The sequence below is a fragment of the Pempheris klunzingeri genome, chromosome 4 (assembly GCF_042242105.1).
Source record: "Pempheris klunzingeri isolate RE-2024b chromosome 4, fPemKlu1.hap1, whole genome shotgun sequence".
Classification (NCBI taxonomy): domain Eukaryota; kingdom Metazoa; phylum Chordata; class Actinopteri; order Acropomatiformes; family Pempheridae; genus Pempheris; species Pempheris klunzingeri.
Window position 1 is genome coordinate 17,194,036 of NC_092015.1, and position 15,856 is coordinate 17,209,891.

The window sequence follows — 15,856 nt, forward strand, 5'->3', positions numbered from 1 at the left end:
TCAGCCATCGTCGTCACTGTGACTCGGAGGCAGGAGAGAGCTGAGAGCCCTCCCCCTTCTCCTCCCCCCTCCATCCCTACCTTCTCTCCCTCAGCCTCCACAGCATCAGCCAGTCTGCTCTCAGTCATTCTGCCTGCGCACAGCTGAGGCTAAACATCCTAACTGCCTCCTCCTCTCCCTCCCTCTCTCTCTCGCTCTCTCTCACACACACACACACACACACACACACCTCTCAGTTGCTGCTGAGCCCAGCCAGCACGAACAGCAGCAGCAGCTTGAGCTCTGAGGAAACGGGAGAAACACACACACACACACTCAACAACACCAACAACGAAAGGAGAAAGGAGACCAGAGTGAGAGGACCGGGATGAGGATGAGTGTGTGCAGTGTGCCGGCAGGTCCCTGCTGCCGTCCCACACAGATCCTACGGAGCTTCACTCCCCCCCTGCTTCTCTTCCCCCTCCTCCTCCTCCTCCTCCAGCTTCTGGGCAGCAGCAGCAGCAGCAGCATCGGGGCCGTCCCCTCGCCCTTCCAGCTGGCCCCGGACACCCCAGCCCCGGCGGAGCCCACCCCGACCCAGGCCACGCCACGTCCGGACCCCTGCGAGGGCCGACCCTGCCTCAACGGGGGATTCTGCCTGGCTCTGCCGTCCGCTGGCAGGCCAGAGGACACCTGGGAGTACACCTGTACCTGCAGCCAGGGCTTCACCGGACGCAACTGTGAGGTAAGAACACCTTTAGATATTAGTGTCATCTACCTGTGTGTGTGTGTGTGTGTGTGTGTGTGTGTGTGTGTGTGTGTGTGTGTGTGTGTGTGTGATCTCATTCCTTAGCTTTTGCTTGAGAGGAGCGGATGCTGAGTGAGCTTGAAGTCATCTACTCCACTAGGAAGGAGTTGATGTAAGGGCTGTTTGTGTGTGTTTTACTCATTACTTCATAAAACGGAGAATAATGAGCTGGATTTGCTTATTTGTATTTTGATGGGAATTATTTCAGTCTGGTGTTTTGTTTTTGTTTTGTTGTTGTGCATATTAGAGTCACTGGGGTCCTCTATCATTTTGTTCTAGTGTTAAGTATCACCTGTGCTGCCCATCATCTCTCTGCTGAAGCCCATGAGGGTTCACCTTTGGATGACGTGTGTGATAAACCTGCATCAAAATCTGTGTTTTGATTTGCATGTGTGCCATAAAGTAGATGACGTGATGTGTGTGTGTGTGTTTGTGTGAGAGTGTGTGTGTGTGTGTGTGTGTGTGTGAGAGTGCGTTCCTGCTCCCTGCTGCCGGATGGTGTTTTTAAAGGGAGCATGTGCTGTCAATGAGACATGGACACGAGTGCTGCGTTGCTGTGGCAACAGCAGGGAAGAGCGGCAGCAGTGAAGAGATGCGAGTGAAGGCTGTAGATTTGCGTGTTTGTGCGTGTTTGTGTGTGTGTGTGCGTGTTTGTGTGTGTGTGTGTGTGTGCTGAGATACAAACTCAACTGAATCTATGAGGCGGTGAATATATTAACATGTTGGGGGACTGCATTCATTAATTGGAACATCTGGTCGGTCATGAATAAGCGCTGCTCTGTTGCAGGTTCCTCACATCCTTAAAGTTATTTATGTCCATCTGGGTGGAAGTGGTGCCTTCACAGTGCTACCTGTCTCTTTGGAAATATCAGTTCTTACCCCGTGTTGTGCACCCAACTGGACCAAGTCTATGGAGACCTGGTCCATCCATCACTAGCCTGATGCAAAAATACAAAATAGAGCATCAAAGCTCCGCTTACTAGCTTCATTTCACAGAAGAATTTACCGAATGGTTTTGCTTGGTGGAAGTTTGCAAAAAATAGATTTTACTACAGCTTTGTCTTTTTCTTCTTTATAAACCACACGTGATTACATTCCTCGACATGCCCCTGTAGCTGACCCACACACCTCTGTGTTTGCTACTTCCACCTGTTCAAGGACATTCACTGCGTTCTGCTGTTTTAACGCAGCACTTCATTGACCTCCACATAAATCTGCTCTTGTGCTGGGATTGCATGAAATCCATTGAAGTTTTACCACGGATGGTCTGTGGCAGAGCCTCTGTAGCAGTAGGCTTCAAAGGCAGCCAGGCCTCTGAGTCATGCCGGGGTGAGAGAGAGCATCCGCCATCAGCACAGAGGATAAATGAGTGTGCTGCGGCATCACGGAGGGAAACGGCAAGGTGACTGGGTGAGTTTCAGCACAGTCACCAACAGGTGGCAGCCATACCCCCCCCTTGTGTTTACATGTGGATATGCAAACCCTATGTGTGCTTATCTTGTGTATATGGACATGACAGTGAAGGGTATGTACAGGTGAGCCTGCTGGCAGTGTGCAGTCAGGATGGAAGCCATTTAGTGGAGCATTTAGCCAGGGACCTGATCACTGTCTCCTTGGCTGTCCTGGTTTCATGTCTCAGAATAGAAAGCAGGCTGCAGTTTGTTACTGCATTGCCTGCTTTCCTGCGCTCTGCCCCACACAAACCACAGAGGACGGTCTTGTCACACAGCCTGAGCTCAGGCTGGACAATACAAGCACTGAGTGGGAAACATTTAGTTTTCATGTTTTTCATACAAAGAGGAAAAAAAAAAACCAAACATCTTTGCGCCCATAGTTCTCTGCAACAACAACAACGTCCTCTCCAGTGTTATCCGTCTTATGCAGGTCCGACGCAGGCCCCAAGATGGGCCCAAGGGGAATCATTGATTTTTGCCTCCCTCCCCTCCCGCTGGTTGTTTCTTCTCCATGGAAACTGGAGCAGCAGTCGATTGAGATTTGGTGAATGACCTGATTGGCTGAGCGTGGTGCTGGTTTGCATCCCCCTGTCCTCTGCATGCGTCACAACACAGATGGTCCAGTGAGGAAGGAGGAGGAGAGATCGAAGGAAGAGATAGAGGGAAGGAGGGAGACATGAGTTGGGGTGAAAAGGGAAGGAGGGATTAAAGGCAGGGGAAGGAGGATAAGGACAAAGCAGACGGAGAGTGAGGGGGAGAAAACTATGGATATCTTCTTAAAAAGAGTAAAGTCCTTGTTTTGGATCTTAGTAGAGAAATAGTCTTATAAATGAGCCTCATGTACTCTCTCCCTCTTCTTTTATCTTTAAATTCTGTGTCAAACCTGGGGCGCCGTTCACAAAGCAGGATTAGAGCCCAAAACCCAGCTGAATCGTTTAAACTAAACTTGAATCACAGGTTTTGGGATTAAAATTCAGTCATGCCTGTTGATTTCAGGATATTCTGCAACATCTTTTTAAATCATCGGGCTAAGTTGCTAATCCTGCTTTGTGAGTTCGCCCCCCCCCCCGGCTGTGTTTCACACTGCAGGAATCAAAGCAGCCTTATGCAAAGCACAGTGGCAGGAAAACAAAACCCACTCTACTCGTTAAACTCACAGAGTTTTAATATCAGCCTGCACCTTTTCTGGATGGCAGCCCGTAAGCTGTCCTGTTGGAATTCACTGCCACTGGTCTTTCTGTGAGTTATTAGCTTCCCAGCCTCTCGCTTATTCATTATTGAAAGGCCTGTTGTGCTCCCTGATGGATTTGGTAAGTTGCTTTACAACACAATGGGCTGTGGCAGTGCAAAAAACAGCCTTCTGTCATGAAGGAAGCCCGGGGAGCTCGTGCTGGGTTTCTCAGCCATTCAGCTATATGAAAGCAGTGGATCATGGCAGGACTTGCAGACTCAACAAGGGAACACAACACGGGATGTATTCTTCATTTTACTGTTATTTGAAGAGGGGATGTGGGACTGAAGGTGGTGACAGAGGCGATATGTCCGGGGCCGAAGGAACTCGGCTGTTTCTGCAGCAGGTAGTTCTGCCTTAACCTACCAAGCTCGCTCAGAGCGCGTCAGAGCTGTGATGGACTGGAGGCATTCTGATCCTCATGATGATGAATTTCAGATCTCAGCTCAGAGTTTTGCTCATCCCAGCTGCTCTCTCGATCACAAGTTCCTCCGCTTTGCTGTCAACCGTCATTTATAGTGACTTTTGTGATATTGTGTAATTAAAGATTCTTGAATTTTGAATTCCTGAATCGTTGGGTCTCTCTTAATTAAAGAGTTTGGTCTTACCTGCTCTTTATGTAAAGCATCTTGAGACTGTTATGAATTGCCAAACTATTCCTTGAAGTGTTATTCCTTATATATATCTGGGCTGCCATCTGCAGGATTAATGTCTATGTAGGAAGATGGACATTGACTCTTATGGTTAAAAAAAACTTCATCAGGGGATGAAGAAACGTATTAATTTCTCCTGGTGCAGTTTTCATGTTTTATGAATTTGGCCTCAGTGAGAGTACGCTGACATACGATGAATCTAAAAGAACTGGATGCACTTCAGCCATATTCCTTAAATAACTTGATTTGCAATGGAACCAAGATAAATTATTTCATACTTGGCAGATTGTTTATGTTCACAAGACTCAGCATGGGACTAAGCATGTTAATTAGATGTAAAGATGGGAATGCAGCGAGAGCCTTCCATCCCAGATCCTCTCACTTGCAATCCAGACAGTTTAAGAAGTGTCAAGTTGAAAGCGACATTAATTTGGCAAAGTCAGAAAACGTATTTTCTGGACGTGACAATCGTCCCACGTACAGGCTGCAGCATTAAAACATCCCCTTCCTGACAGGACTCAGCGGAGGTAAAAAGCTGAATCCTGAAGCGGTTTCAATGTAATTGTGAGAAAGGGGAGTTTTTGTGTGCATGTGTGTGGCGGTCAGCTCTCTCAAGGCCTTTCACTCTGCTGCTACAGATCCAGCCAGAGCTGCATCCAATTAGACTGAGCTCAAAGCTCATCAGCAGCCCCTGGTCTCTTTGATATCCCAGGCTCGTTAGACAGAGGGGAGATAGAAGCCACAGGGATATATGATATGCCCCGGGCTGGTGTTCCCCAAGTCATCTGATTTTTGTTGTGCTGTAACATTTGTCTTAGTGTGCAGGATTGCCGTGCAGGGAGAGTTTTAGAGGCATTAAGCACGGTCTTAACCTTTGTCATTATATAACGAAGGGTTGCGCCTTCATTTCACACACAGAGCAGATAATTAAGATTAAAAATTTACAATGTATATGGTGAAATATATACATACATATATACATACTGTACATGTATAATTCAGTAGTGCAATTCTTGGAATTGCAAGATAGTGGTGAAGATATGGTCTTCATCTTCATCTTCACATTACCTATTCACCAAACTGGTAATTGCTTTTGCAGCCTTGAAATAAGAGCAGATTTTCTGTCCAACATTAAACACTTTAGATGTTCACATGTCAAAGTATCACATCATGTTAATGCCATGGTGGTCAAATTAGAGGCTCCTCTAAAATAATCTATAATGACTTAATAATAATAATGATAATAATAAATGTAATTCTGCTTTACGTTGAGGTCACTGAAAAGGATGTTGAAAACTATATAAAGCTACACTTGCTGCCCCTAGAGGCTGCAATGGTAATTACACTTACACAATCTAAGTAAGGCAAGTTGGACAGAATATTTTGACAATTCAGGGCCAAACATGTAGAGTTTTAATGAGTGTGGAGCCAAAGGATAAGATGTGGGATCATTCAAAAGGAAAGTTGGAAGAATTCATCCTCTTAAAACCTCTTTATGACAAAGGCACAATTAGAGATTCAGATTTTTAGTAACTGACCGAACTGTTGCAGTTTTCACCGTCGACTTGGTAAACAGCAGCAAACTGTTTGCAAAGGGAAACATGTGCATCCTCATGTAATCAGTTCCTGGTGGTTTGATGAAAGCAGGGACGTTACTTTGGTAACAGGCTGCTTATAACCCTGCCGATACCTTTGATACAGCAGCTACCCATCGAAAAAAAGAGACTCCTTTGAGCCGTTATCACTGAGCTATCACTGCTATTCATGTTCAGGTCCTTAGATGTTACAAGGCGAAGCGTGCTGCCTTTGAACAGGAGGGCTTATGGCCAATCACTTTGGTGATTTCCATATCACACATCACCTGGCCTTTTGATCTGTGGGAAGCGCACAAGGAGGTGCTGGTATGATGGGTTAGTGAGGCCTGATACATATGGATGATACAGGCCTGCAGTGGACACGAGCCGCTCAACACTGAGCTCTTGTGCTCTACGAATCGATCGCTACAGTCATCAATGGGGCTGTTATGACAGCTGAAGGTCACATATTGGATTTAGTGCCACTATATAGAGTTAGATATTTGAATTTTCAGCCATGACATTAGCGAGGGTCTATGGGTAGCAATGTTTGTCAGTTCCCAGTGTCCAGTTTTCCTCTGGTGCCACCATGAGGCCGACACTTCAAAGTAAAATACTTCCACCGATGGGGTACCGTGAAATTTGGTTGAAACATTCATGCCCCCTGTCAGATCAATCATAATAACTTTAGTGGCCCCTTTAACTCCGGTGCCATCATCGCGTCCGAATTGAACTTTGTCCAATACTTGAGGTTAATGAGGACGTGACCAAAAAAGTCTTCAATGTTTCTAAGATGATAAACTTTATACCTGCGATTCAGCAGCGTGTCAGCGTCGTCATTGCGAGCATGTTAGTGCGCTGACGTTAGCATCTGGCTCAACCTTAGCTCCACTGTGCCTACGGCCTCACAGAGATGCTGCATGGCACGGCTGCCGACTCTTTCTTTAATAATAAATCTCATTATATTTTAGGTCACTTTACCGCCACCATGACATATGAAAATGTCATGTACTATCTAACTGTGAGACAGCTTTAGAAAAATATTCACAAAACTGGTTACAGAGCAGCACAGAATTCATTTTGGGGGCAACGTGTACGCACAGCTCTGCCAGTAATAGTTTAAATATAATAAAATCTGACTACAGTCATGTTTCATCTCCGCTTCTTTCTTGTTATTTTTTTTTTTTTTAGTTCTTGTTAAATATAGTTTAATCGATTGCTGTATTTTTGAAGCACTCCTGACTGCTCACGAATCCGAAGCCCATATTTCCTATTTTATCGCCGCCGCTCATCATGAAGAGGGCTCTTATCTCCGTGTCATTGGCTCTTTAATTTTGCTTAAGTCTGGCGGTGAAACTTCCCTCTCTGTCCCGGATAGAAGAGAAGTCATTACATTTCTCCCTGTGGTTTAGTTTAGGTGTTTTTTTATTGCTTTTTGTCTGCCCTCTTTGCTATTTATATCTTTAATGGAGCAGCAAGTTGTGTCACCATTCACAGTATAATGTCAAAAAGGGCAGAGCAGCTCTTACTCAGCAGCAATTCACCCTATAATAACCCTCTGCTCCGACACCATCATTGTACCGCCGCTTCTAATGACTAGTCTTGTAGTTGTTGCTGTCAACATAATGAGTGTATGTGGCAGGAGGGAGTTGTGTGTGTGTGTGTGTGTGTGTGTGTGTGTGTGTGTGTGTGTGTGTGTGTGTTCAGGGGGGAAATCGTGAATCAGTTTGCTGATTCGAATGATTTAGTTCAGTTCAGATCAAAGATTCCTAGTCAATAACTAGTTTGTAACTTTTTTCCTGTGCTAAGCAGTGAAGATACACTTCAGTGCGTACAACAGATAAACTGAGCACACCAAATAAATGTGAGATTAAATGAGACATTGTCCTAATTATGCATAACTACATCTGTAACCTACATGAATGATGTTCACACTCCCTCATGTCGCGCCCTACGACTGCTTCTGTTGACTGTGTCTCAACAGCTCCCTCCCACACTCAAATGTTGTTTTTATCTGTGTTCTTCATATTTGTACACTTAAAACTGCAATAAATGTGGTGTCACATGCTCAGTGGACGGACAGCACTCACTGGGGATGCAGCGTGTCCTCTGTAGATGATCGATTCTGTCCGTCTAATATTCGGGCCCCTCATGAACTGCACTCTAAGTGCATTAGATTAAAAATAATTAAAAGTTCCCAAAAACTATTTCCAAGTCATTCGTACACATCAGCTGCCACCCGCTACCAGCTAAAGCGAAAATATGTGAAAACCTGAGGGGAAAAAAAACCGTATTGTTGTACCCACGTATTTAACAGTTTGTTGGAATGAGTGGGACTCAATCTTTGAACACAGTGTCGAGCTCTCTTGAACATGAAGGCCTCATCAGAATCACAAATAAATAAGCTAGGATAGATGTGGGTGGGGGACCTCAGGAGGGGGCAGATCCCCAACAACGCCAACGCCAGTGGGGCTCGGGGCCCGGCTGAGGTCACGGTTAGGCATTGCAGAGTTGGCAGGTGGAGGTTAGAGCTCTAGCAAAGAGGAAACACAAATCCATGGAGGCAGACTTGGACGTGACACAGACTCTGATCCATACAAGTGTGTTTTAGTGTGTAGAGGAGGGGCTGACAGCAGAGTTAGTGTGTGTGTGTGTGTGTCGTACTCGGCTCTGTTGCTCCTTTTCCGTCCAAAAGACGGTGACTCAGTGACAGATGCAGTACTGACTCCTGCTGTCTCCCCCTCAGACACACAACTTGTCAGTTAAGTTGATCTGACAATATGTTATTTAATGAAGCCAACTGGGAGACAAGCCAGCGTGCTGCGATGTGTTTGTGTGTACTGGTGTGTGCCCTGAACATCTTCTCTTAGCTGCAGACAATAAATGCCAGCTTAATCCAAAAAAAAAATCCCCTCAAGGCCGGTAGTGCACCTCCGACAGGGAGAGGAGCGAGGCGCAGTCACCAGCCTCAGGCGTTAGACACAGAGATTAGCTGGTATTAACAGCTGGGCCTGCTTGCCAGTTGATAGGAGACGCTGTGGAAAATTTGGCTGTCTGTAGGGGATTGTGCTGTAAAATGTATTCATCAGAAAGTACATTTTCAGCCTGAAATAATGAACGAGTTCGCCTAAAATTGGGTTTTGTAAAAAGCAATATTAATTGTGGAGGAAGGAGGGCGCCAACAATAGCTTAACACAATCAATTCCAAGTTATTAGCAGATACTGGGCTTCTCTTGTTACATTTACTGAACCAAAATTACATAGTTTACTGGAATTACCACAAGCTGTTATTTTTTCTTTTTAATTCAGTTACATGAATATGTCTTACATAAATCTATTTAGATAACGCGGGATAACCACCGCTTCAACTGGCTGAATCTTTGCTGAGGTGCCGGCAGCATAAAGATTGCAAATTTGATGATCTAAGTCTGCGGAAAGTTTTTTTCATCACGTTAATCTATTTAGAAAAATGTACTTTTCTTCAGGGCTCAAGATCAAAACTTTCATCTTCCAGTTTCAAATTTCAGCTTTTCATTTACAATTTTGTGTTGAAAAACATTTGACCCCAATTTGTCTCCATAATCCTCGTGTTGTAAAAAGAGACGTTAGTGTTTCAAGAATTATCTGAACCCACAGGGGTTTCTGTACAAATCTGCTTTTATCAAAGCAGCGAGTGTTTACGAAGGGATTTTACATCTTGTATTCAGTGTTGGGTAACTGGTGAGCAGTGACGTGCGTTCAAGTTGAGTTTGAGCCGTGGGGGAGAGTGGAGCTCTCTGCTGGGAAGAATCGATCCTGTCTGGAGCTTCGTCTCCCGCTGATTCATCCGCCTCCAGCAGCTCCACTCTGATCACATCAATCCTCATTGCTCAGCAGTCAATCCTTGTTTCTCACTCGGGGGTTTTTTACACATTCACGCTCGGTTTTGGTTCTTCAGAAATGTTCACCACATTTTAGAAAAGTATTGAAACTTTTCCAAAATAAATTGTAATTCAATGCTACTTATTGTGTGTTCTTGACAAATGAACTCAAATAATAGAAAACAAGATTCAACCAGGCGTACTGACTCTGTGCCTTAAACTATATCTTTGTCTAATAATGGAAAAAACAAACTAGAGCTTGAAAAACAGACGCTGTTATTTTCCAGCTATTAAAAAAACATTCATTTATCAGATTTCAGGATTTCAACAGGAGACATGTTAAGTTTAAAGATGCAATGATTTTCTTCATGCGATGCTTTTAAAAAAAATCATTCATTGATTTTTAAAATCAATCAACAGCGAGCTTGGGGCACATTTTTTGAATTTAGAGGCTGCGCATCATCAAAATGCTTAGAGGGTTTTAGTTTGAGTCTTTGTACTTGATGTAAATTTGGAGACCACCCCGGGATAGTGGTGCATATTTTACCCTCTCAAGCAAGTCCAGCAATTAATGAGATTAAAGAAAAAAAAGATTTTGTTGTTAAAAAAATGTCTAGAAATCTTCTAAAATGATCCCCAGTCTACCCTGCAGGACGTGTTCATTTACTAATTCATTCATAGTTTATTTTGAGTCAGTCCCACGTACACCATCCTGCTGCTGGAAATATTTAGAGCACCAAATATGTTTTAATCCACAAGCGAAAATAGTCCCAAACAAATGTGCCATTTACTCATGTTTGAGTCATTTTTGGAGAAAACTGCAGTGTCAAATACACTGAAGTTATTTATCCTTTTTTTTTTGTTAAGAAATGAAACTATATTTGAAACCTGTTTTTAAATATTCAGCAGGAACCAGTGGGCTGAGAGCCACAGACAGGACAGGAAAGTCTTTTCACGGGATGTGTTGATGATGAAAACAATAAATGAGCTTTAGGGAACAACACCATCACCTTATTACAATAGTTTAAATAATCCCCTGAATCATATCTGGTGTTGTCACTTCAGGTCATCCTTCTTGTCATCCCTCTCCCTCCCTCTGCCATTGTTGGAACACGTTCGGCAGGCGGAGCTGCAGATCGCAGTCGGATGGTTTTGCGGCTCAAACTAACTGAAAAGCTTCTTCGCTGTCATGGCTTGTAAAAGCCAAAAGTCAGGGACAGACTGGTGGGAGGACAGTGATGATACACATCCGGTGTCGCCTCCTACTATGAGGCCCAGTTATGGCCCCATTCCTCTTTGAGGGTCTCCATGGCAACAGAGCAATGACGGGATGTAGCCCAAAGATCAACAGGTGGAGAGTACGTAACAGGGAGCAGAAAATGTCAGGGCTACTTGTTGGCCTTGTTTATTCAGAGAGGGAGCAGAACAAATCGTGGCCCACATGAAGCACTCAGAGTCGTCGGTAGTAGGTTGGAGGTAAAACATGTTTCCTGTGATGCTCCTTTTGTACAATTCAGTTTTTAACAGAATTATTCCTTTGCATAATAGCCTTCCTTCTGTTCGCCAACTTCCTGAGAGCCAGGTGAAATTAATGGTGATAATTTACATTCATTTTTCTGGTGACAATGGGAACAGGATGTTCCACTTCCAGCGTCAAAAGGACTAATTCCCTGTGGCAGCAGGACCAGCTCCAGACCCATTTTTAATCTGACATGAAGCAAAAGCAGGATTTTGGTTATTTTAACATCTGTTACGTACCTATTTAAAACAATAAAATGTGACCTGAAAATCACACGCTCAGTTTTCTAAAGCGACAAAAGCCCGACGACACCTCGTGTTTTTGATTTGGTTCCGGAAACTGTTTTGCTTTCATGTCAGTGCCCGTTTAATCATGTCAGCAGTAGGTGTCACCTTTTTTTCTCATACAGTGGATATCTTGTTTTGCAAGGAGCCTTCTGTGTATGTAGGTCAGAGCGAACAGCGAGCTCGTAGATCACCGCACAGAATGACATCCATTTCTACCAGCTGGGGCCTGCGAGAGAGAAAGACTTTTATATTGAATTTAGTGTTTTTCTCCAGCAGAATGACATTTATTTATACTATAATTCACCCTTTGAACACATAAACCACAAACCATACACTATATATATATCCAAACCTGTTCCACTAAATGCACTATAATGTATAATAACTAATGTTCCTGCTCCCCAGTAAGTCGAATCACAGTGGGCAGCAACTTCTTTATGCAGAAAGTAATGATGAAACAGCATGTCATACAGAGAGACAGCTTAAAAGCCAAGAGGAGGGCTTCCATCCAAATCATTTCAAGTCCTCTGTGTTGCACAGCAGCATCTGCATCTGATCTAGTGGTTTAGAGAAGGCAGCAGCGGGAAAATACAGGAAAAAAGCTGGGAGAAAAAAGACCCAGCGGTGTTGTTGCTTCAGTGTCCTTAATATGTAACGTGTGAGTGATACACACACATGCTGTAACTACGGAAGAGTTCACAGTTCGCTTTCCATGCTGAGGAAACACTCCTGCGGGTGATAAACTATCACCGCCACCACGAAATACTGTAGTCCCAACACTGACGCAGGGCTGATGTTAAAAGTGGCGGCTAATCAAGAATAACGGTGGTGTTGTGAAGTGTCCTCTCTGGAGAAATGATGTATTGAGCAGACAGACTAGCTGTCAATGTAATGTGTGGAAGCTGCATACAGGAGATTCAATACCGAACACACGCACACAAAACGCTTCTATCTGTCAGTGCATCTGCTACAAGAGCAGCTTCTGATGTATTCACAAAGAGCCTGAAAGCTCCTCATCCATTTTAGTCCCTGTCTGATAGAATGAGAAGACCGACAACTGTGCCCCAGCCCTCGGGAAGAGACGCCCGAGTCCCCTGCAGCCCCGGCTCTTCTTGGATAGGTATAAATAGAGCCTTGCAGCACCTCCTCTCTTAAATCACTCTCCTCTCACTTAGTATTCTCCTTGCTCCTTTCCTCCTCCTTCTATCTCTCAGTCTATTTTGGCACTCGGCAGAGTTGAGAGGTAATTGTCTTTTGAGGGATAGCGTAGAGCAATCATGGGAGGTTATTTAATGTCATTTGTTTGATGACAGCACAGGGACCCTTGTGGAGCAAAGTAAGTGTCTTCCTGCTGCGTGTTGGCTTTTGAGTGACAGGTTTTGCGCAAACGAAAAATGAAGCTCCAATGAAATATGTTAAGTGTAGGAACGGAGGAGAGGAATAGACAAAGTGCTGAGATGTAAAATATATTATTTGGACGGGAAATTATGAGCATGAAGGGCAGTTTCACCTCATTAGCATGTGTTTTCCCTCTATCTTTCCACTGCTCCTCCATTTACATCCACATTATGCATGAGGGGAAGATTGAAATGTATCAACGTGCTCGGCCATGTTTGTGTAGGCTTCATGGATCCGAACTTTGAAAGAGGGGTTGCTCTTTGAAGCCACTGGGCCAGGAAGTGATGAGGAAGTTTGAGAGCGAGGGAGGGATGGTGGATGCTTTGATGTGCAGAAATAGATAACATTAAAGGCTCTCTGACTAAAACACACTTTCTGGCCACAACACACGCATCGTCCTGTGTTACTGGATGGTACATCAACTTGGATGAATATGAAGCAGATGGTTGCAGATTGAGGAGTATTCATCCCAGAGCGAGTTGGGATATGATTTTTGGAAAATGTAGGCCTGGAGGACAATCAAATTTCTGGGAGCCAAGTGTTGAGAACAATTAGTAGCATATTCATCCTTTTTTGGGGGGGTTTGGAATGAGCCCCTGCATTATTTCATATTTACCAGAGACGATAGTGAAGAAAGATTTGTGTCCATGCACGATTTCTTCCTCTCTTGCTGTGTGCTCATTAAGATGTGCCACATGGCTATAGGCAGAATATTTATTTTGTGGGCGTAAATTCTTCCTATAGATGCAGTTAATGTGCACTTTAAGTGCCCTTGAGCAAGGCTGTTTGTGGGTATCAGCAGGCAGCTCCAAGAGGGAGTGAATGAGTGTAATCCATCTTTCTACTGTTACACCCCCCCCCAGGTTTTTCCATGAATAATTATGTGTTGTTATGAGGCTGAGTCTTAAAGAATCTTACAGAATGAAACACCGTCTCTGTATAAGTGGTGGATAGAACAAAACAAGACAGATGTTCGTGGCTCACATGACTACTTGTATTTGAAAGACTCCCCACATTGTTTTGACTTCCGACTTCACTGCTTTGGTTCGCTCTCACTGCTCCCACCATCGTCTGTTTTCAGTGAAATATCTTGAATGAAACCCACTGATAAACCTATTGGATTTACATTCATCAAGTGGGCAGGAACATGACTAAATGATTCCTAATGTTGCTCTGCATGCACTGAATGCTTACGGCAGGCAGCTGTTTGCCAACATGTTAAAGTTAAAACGTTTTCGCAGGCTTAAAGCTGCATCAATTGATTTTTTTGGCCACTTGGGTGGCAAATATAATGCGCAAATATGACTGAAAATATAACGTGGACATATTATCACTGTATTTAGTTGTTTTGATGTCCTAAGACGCAATCCGCTGCCTGGTTACACTTCCAGCAGACACAGCGCAGTATTAACATTCATTTGGAGTCGTGTTGCAGAACTGTGGGCCAGAAAACCAAAATAATGATAAAAAATAATGAGCTCAGAGATGCAAAAATGCTTCATAGAGCTGAGAAGAATTGCAGTTCTCTGTGGGCCTGACTCTTCGAGCGACCCCTTTCACGCACAAGTAGTCATTAAATCCACTGTTGATGTGAAAAATGAATTTTTTTTCCAAGTCCAGCTTTAAATTCTTGGTGCGTTCTCTCTCATATGAGTCGTCTTTCATGGTGTCAGGGAGATCACCACCTCTTCCTGCTTTAGCTCTGTCTCACACTCGTCAATCATCCCGCAGAAAGCAGCACTGACAGCTGACACTCATCATCCAAGTTTGACTTCACACCCCAAAACGGCTTACAAGATAAAAGCATGATCAAATACATGTTATTGGAGGCCGCGGTCTCATCGAGCCACATATAAGCAAACATACTGAGTAGAAAACCAGCCCTCCTGTCTGAGTTTGCTGAAGGAGATCGATGCAGTGGAGTAACTGAGTGGACAGTCTGCGGCGCTGAGGCTGAAGAGCTGGATTTTTACTGGAGCCGTATCTGTTGCTCCTGCTGGTGCACTGAAGAAAGTGCTTGCTGTGCCCAAACCCTGTAAAAAACATAAAATGACACGAGGGCTCGTTTCTCTTTTCATATTCTTTTTGTACCTTTTTACAAATCATGTGTGACGCAACTTATCTATTTCTTCTTCCATTTCTTGGGATCATTAAGCTCCTACTGATCTCGGCATGAAAAAATTGACAATAGAGAAGTCTATTTCTGTTTTTGATAAATATTCATCTATTAAAGAACTTTGAAGGTGTCTTAAAGCAGTTGGAACTTTTCTCTCTGAACAGTCTTGTTTGCACCTCGGCTCTTATATCACTAGACAGCTGTCACTCTCTTCTCAGTTGATGATTTGATTCATGTCTGGCTACTTTGCACTAAACAGGCAAAGCCTAAGGACTGTTTTTTTTTTTTTTTTTATTACTCTGTTGTGTTTCTTAAACAAAGGCACCCTAAATTGGGTCACTGGTCTGTTTCTGTTGGTTCTCCATATGACAAGAGCACTAATATATTTTAATGAGACTGAGTCCCAAGACAACAACACAATTATTCAGTTTCACTCCGGGGCTTAAGAAATTAGATAGTTTTATTGTTTTACTGAAAGGTAAAGATGAGGATGTCTTTTTCTCTCTGTCAATGGCCGTGACAGAAAAAGGCTTTAAGCAGTCTGCACATTGTAAAGAAAAGTGACAAAAAGAAGGCGCAAGTGCAGAACCGTCCATTTAGCTATTAGCTACTAAAAGTTTTCAAACACTAGTTCAATCACATGCTCCTCCATTCGTGACTGTGATAGAAATGGGAAAAAGTTGTCTTTAAGTTGCGTTTGTGCCGACAGCAGACGAGATGAGGTTGTATCACGAGGGGCTTCATGCTGGGCGGTTTTCTGACTGACGGGTGTAATAAATCATAACAATAATGTCTTCCAGGGATAGTGACAGGATTAAATGCAAAACCGGGAGCTTAAAACACTGCATTACCCTGTCTTTGAATATTATTGTGTTGGTGTGCTCGACAGCGTAAGACAGTGGGTGGGCAGGTGAGTAGCTTTTTATTTGAAACACAAAATACGAAATGTGTCATGACTTTCGCTTATTTCTGCTGGA

General features: G+C 43.8%; 1 protein-coding gene across 1 annotated transcript in view; it reads left to right on the forward strand.

Annotated features, from left to right (window-relative positions):
- The first annotated feature begins 367 nt into the window (after window positions 1-367).
- dner (delta/notch-like EGF repeat containing) overlaps window positions 368-15,856 on the forward strand; it is a 48,178-nt gene continuing 32,689 nt past the window's right edge. Inside the window, exon 1 of the mRNA XM_070829768.1 lies at window positions 368-724. Within this exon, the coding sequence (XP_070685869.1) occupies window positions 368-724 (357 nt within the window). The remainder of the gene's footprint in view (window positions 725-15,856) is intronic.